The following is a 5274-nucleotide window of genomic DNA, read 5'->3' as shown; positions in this document are numbered from 1 at the left end:
CTCTATAATAGCATTAATAAGGATGTTTGAAATTTTTTAAATACTGCCTAGGAGAGAATATAACAATACTCATATTTTCGTTTAATTGCATATTTTAAAATGGATTCAGACATTGACCAAGAACTTAACTACTTTATAGCATATATTATATTTTCATTTTTATTTTATAGTAATAATAGTTGGAATTTCTGGAGAAAAAATTTGCATTTAATAAACTGATGATTCAGCAAAACCCCAAAATAAAGAATGCACATTTCATGTATGGATAAATAAATTATATAATAAACCACTAATATTTTTAAATTTTAATTTTAATATATTACTAGTGACCAGCGTATGCAATATAATATATGTTAGCGACCGTGACACATGATCTTTAAGTGCTTGATAATTTGATACATAAATTAGATAGAAATTGTAAAAAAATTTGTAAATAATTTAATATGAATTGATAAATGATGAAATTTTAAAAAAAGATAAAAGATAAAAGGAGATAAAATTATTAAAGAAAAGCGAGAATAATTTAATAATTTAAAATCTAACATAAAGGATATGCGTGTTAAATTAGAGATAAAATTGGAAGATTTTTTTGTATCATTTGACACACCAAAATCGATTAGTCTAAAGAGTTGAACTATTATAATATAGTATAGATATAATATAGTATAGATATTACTGATATATTACTAAAGTAATACGAATTATAGCGAATAACATAAATAATATAATATAATACGGAAAGGAGATTTTCTTTTTAATAAGAAAGACAGAGTCATACAAATAAAATAAAATAAAAAATGATAATTTCTGTACACTAGGTCCAGAAATAGGATGCACTGAGGAGTGAATTAAACTATTAATCAACAAACCAAAGAATTACACTACTTGTATTCCCTGGACAATAAATGACAGAAAACTCTTCCTTCACTTTTGCCTCGCTCTCAATCTTACCTGGACGACGCAGGCGGTCGCACCTTATGCTACAAGATTTCTAAAGATTCAAGCGCACAACGTACGCAGGCTCCTAGACGATATTACCAGGAGTAACTTGAGGCTCCTTATAACTGGTACTAGTTGTACATGAAAGCAAATCGTAAATCAAAAGTATATAGTTTTTATGAATGTGGATTGGAGCGAAAACTCGATGTCAAAGGAGAGTGATAGTTTAAGCCTTAAGGTCATGAGGGACAGGTATTCATTAATATACACACATGGGAGATAATGAAAAAGAAAAAAAAAAACTTGAATCATCTTCTGCACATTAGGATGCATGAAGCACGTTAAACGGTGTTTCTCTGAGGACGTTCTTGCTGGGGATTGGCCGCTGGAGTGATCGTTGGTGCAGCAGCTGAGGCCACCAAAAGACCTCTACTTTGAGCCGCTTGAACAACAATCGCCAGCTGTGCAGCTGTTAGTGCTGCTGCCTCCTGTTCAACCAAATGGCAGATCCAAATAAGGATGAGTAGAGGTAAAGGAGCATGATTTGTTGCCTTTATGGCATATATACCTGTTGTTGCCGCCTGCGTTGGAGGATGCTGATGGCCCATATCATAATGTAGAAAGGCAGAAGAAAACCAACAGCTCGTAGTATGACCAGCTGCACGTTATAGATTCTAATGAAACTTACAGCATAAACTGTTTGGCGAACTGCCCAAAAGTAAGTTCCTATTGACTTACAGAGAAAAACGTCACGGCATCTTCATCTGTATCTCCATCATCAGTGATGGAAAGTGCTTGCTGTAGCAGCAGTAGGGCCATTAACTGTAGGTTCAAGAACAAGTTATTTTCATCTCAAGTTAAATCAGATTTCAAATTAATACGATTTCAATGCATCCACTCGACCCCAGGCTTGATCTATTTGTTCTGTCATTATTTGTTTATCATTTCTTATTATGTTTTTGAGTTTTTCAACCATCATATAGATAATAAAACCAATTCCATTAACTTCAAATCGAATTAGCTATAAGGACACATAATGACAAAAAATAGTGAACTTGCAGAGGTTGAGTCTTACAATTAAGGCAGCTGAACGGCCGAATGCAGCACTGCTGCTGTTTGGATCATTATAATCTTCATAGTCAGATTCAAATAATCGACGTTCAGCATCAGTAAGTACCCGAAAACGAGGATCGTGCAGATCCAGTGGCGTGCCAGAAAGCAAGAATCCTCCACTGCAAGAACCAATTCACAAAACAAAATTAACTATAGTTAATATTTCACAAAACAAATTGTGGTCCGATAGTACAAGATCCTACACTTAAAATTTTCTACCTTGTTCCCTAAATCAAGAAAAAGAGGCTAGAATCAAGAACGGTGCATAATTCTAACATATAAAGCCACAACATACCCAATATCAATGGTAGTCTCCTCGGGTGGAGGCCGTGGAGGTGCAACATAACCAGACTGATATGGCTGCGCAACAAAATGAAGAATGATAACCCTTAAGTAGAGGATATCGTCAGGAGAAAAAAAAACTAATTAATTCAAAGAATAGCGTGATCCGAGATGATTTCATCCAAGCTGATTAGCTATTTCAAAAATCAAAACCCAAGTTTAATTATTGGAGTCGTTATTAGTATTTTGAATGTAACTGGGCCATACAGACTTTACTTTTATTGCCTGAGCTGATTGTTTCCCACACATTCTTATGACACTGTCTCACGACTTAATTTTATGAAATGGATCTCCTACTCGACGCGACCCATAAAATGATATCACTTTTCATTTCAAAAGTATTACTTTTCACTCCAATTATGTATCGAGTCGCCCATCTCACAAGAGACCTACTTTGTTTCCTTTTATTAATGCATAGTAAGTACATAGCGTAATATTGAAGTTTTAAATTTACGCTTACAGAACCCCAATTATAAAGGATAGTACAGCCTTTTCAGAATCCCACTATGCCCAATCTTCCAATTAGTTATTTCCAAATTATTGAACATATTTACTTAATTTGAGGTTTTTTAGCCTTGTGAGTACCCTAGTCCTCCATTCCTTGTGTCGTCACAGTTGAATACCTAGGGTTCTTGTCCCATTTGCAGACAATGGGTCATGATACACTTTCAGATACCAAGGTTTCTTGGATGGGTAAGCAATGCATCAAGGTGCGTCTCAAAATACCAAGGTTCTTATTTCCTTAACCAACAGGTCAAGTTTAAGTATTTTTTCTGGTTAAGTATATCACAAGCATCACATCAACACATCATTATCCCATGCATATTTAAAAATGCTAAAGCACTGGTGTACCACAGAAATGCCATCAACTAACTACAAAATATTCACTCGCATAACAAATGAATCAAGCGGTAAAGTACATACCTGATGGCAGATCTCACATATAATATCTCCCTTTTCGTTGCACCAACGTTGAACACATTTTCTGTGAGCATACTGCAAAATAATGATGCCCAGTAAAATACCGGAAGCTCTCAACTAAAAGAGGCTAAAGGAGAAGAAAACATCTTTGGGATAAGGAAGAGGTAGATAAGTTGTAATAGCACAGAACTTGAAACATCATGATACGATCAAATAAGTACCGACAATGTCATGCTCAAGCTGGTGTACCCTTTATCAATGGTAGTTTAGTACAAGGTCACTCCAACAAGTGGACACTTCTTATCATTTGGATAGGAAAACTTATGGAGGAAATTGAGGTTTAAAATCAGATTTGTTGAAAATTTATATAGCTATTCTGGAATGAACAAGAAATGTTTAAATATCAAAGGTCACGAGGCACACAATTTAATTGCAGATCAAATTTACTTCGAAGTCAACATCATTATAAAAATCAAAACTTTCATGCCTAAACAACTTGATGGATCCATTTTCAAGAAGATGGCGATAAACCACTACACAGCAAGCAACAAACAAAAAAACAAATGCCACTAGATAAAGATCCTGGGCAAACAACAACCTACTCAAGCCAACAAAAGATATAACCAAATTGAATATTTACCTTAAGACTCCCACTACAAGCACAAGGACACTCCATATTCCTGACAGAATCCTCCTCCTGGCAAATTCGGCACTCCCCCATTCCTATAAGCGGTGCCGCCTCATCTGCCTCCTCATTGTCCACCACCACCACGACCGAATCGTGTCCCCCCGCAGCTGATGAAGAGGAACCTGCCACCACTTCTGGGGTTTTCCCAGTGGGTAGGCATGCCAAAAGCTGCGGTGGCAGCTGACCAGGCTCAGCCGCCGCAGGTTTTGACAACTGGTCCACATTCACAACCAAGTGCTCACCCATTTACACCCCTTTTCAAAACCACCAACACAATCGATAATAACCACAGGAATTCCTATACAGAGAAAACACCAACACAGATCTTCAAAAATTACCACCTATCGAACACCCAATTCCTTTCGTGCATAAAGCTACAATCTTTAACTATTTACATATAACAAAACCCCGAGCGAAAGAAGATTCTTCAATCCAAAATATGAAAACCCATTTCAAGAAATGCCCATATAATCATCAAAAACATCAATCTGTCTCGCTTTTCACAACCTACACACCCAAATTTCTAACAAAATGCATTTGGTATCACAAGAAAAAGGTTTAATCAACACAAAATTCACAGCTGAAGAAGGGGGGAAAAAAAGAAAAAAGAAACGCCGATTGCCAACAGGAAATGAATTGACAACCAACGAAGGGACAAAAAGAGGAACAGGATAAACAAGGGAGGCTACAAATTTACCTGAAACAAAGAAACCCGATGAATCGGAACCGAACACAGAATCGCAAATTTTGCTGTCCAACCAATCGAGAAATGAAAGTCAACTACGAATTTTACGCAATTTGTGCTGTTTTTCCTCAAGAAAATTTGACTAATGATGATATGTACGTCATCTCAATAATTTTTCTCCTTCTACGAAGGCTTCCCCACGTTAATATCCAGCGTTAAAGACAGAGATGGGCGTGTACGTTTAGGCAGCATTAATATTAATCAAGCTTGCTGACTGTGACATTTTATTTTAAGGAAAATTACATTTCTCATCTATATTTTTGTTTTGTTTTGTTTTGTTTCCATTTTTTTCTTTTATCAAAATCCATTTATTCGAACTATATCTTTCAAATTTCCACAATTTTATTTATTATTATTTTTTTCAAGAGAGCTGATTTGAGACTAAAAACGTTACCGTCACATCGCTGTCATTAGTCACATCACTTTAAAAAATTACTAAAATTTACAAAAATCGAAATTTGATAACATAAAAGAACAAGATCGCTAAAGTTCTATTTGAAAAATTACTTATATAATGTTTTTATTT

At 35.3% G+C, this 5274-nt stretch overlaps 1 protein-coding gene across 2 annotated transcripts; it reads right to left on the bottom strand.

Moving 5' to 3' along the window:
• Positions 1-1094: 1094 nt before the first annotated feature.
• LOC140880376 (uncharacterized) lies at positions 1095-4895 on the bottom strand. 2 transcript variants are annotated; one of them, XM_073284746.1, is made up of 8 exons: positions 4701-4895; positions 3956-4301; positions 3319-3390; positions 2348-2412; positions 2015-2171; positions 1678-1761; positions 1508-1597; positions 1095-1427 (listed from the first exon to the last, which is right to left on the bottom strand). In XM_073284746.1, the coding sequence occupies exons 2-8, from the start codon at positions 4247-4249 to the stop codon at positions 1281-1283; spliced, it is 909 nt and encodes a 302-aa protein (XP_073140847.1). In that variant the 5' UTR covers positions 4250-4301; positions 4701-4895; the 3' UTR covers positions 1095-1280. The 2 variants fall into 2 exon arrangements, with proteins under 2 accessions (XP_073140847.1, XP_073140848.1); XM_073284747.1 differs by lacking the exon at positions 4701-4895 and having other exon boundaries at positions 3956-4628.
• Between the last annotated feature and the right edge of the window lie 379 nt (positions 4896-5274).

This window comes from Henckelia pumila, chromosome 2 (genome assembly GCF_033568475.1).
Source record: "Henckelia pumila isolate YLH828 chromosome 2, ASM3356847v2, whole genome shotgun sequence".
Taxonomy (NCBI): Eukaryota; Viridiplantae; Streptophyta; class Magnoliopsida; order Lamiales; family Gesneriaceae; genus Henckelia; species Henckelia pumila.
This window is presented reverse-complemented; position numbering and strand designations above follow the sequence as displayed.

What these genes read in the sequence shown, in the direction of transcription:
- LOC140880376 (XM_073284746.1), bottom strand. Translation starts at nt 4,249, where the DNA reads ATGGGTGAGCACTTGGTTGTGAATGTGGACCAGTTGTCAAAACCTGCG. An exon ending in TATGTGAGATCTGCCATCAG is followed by an intron (nt 2,413 to 3,318) that starts GTATGTACTTTA and finishes TTTGTTGCGCAG; the next exon opens with CCATATCAGTCTGGTTATGT. An exon ending in GCCGTTCAGCTGCCTTAATT is followed by an intron (nt 1,762 to 2,014) that starts GTAAGACTCAAC and finishes TTGAACCTACAG; the next exon opens with TTAATGGCCCTACTGCTGCT.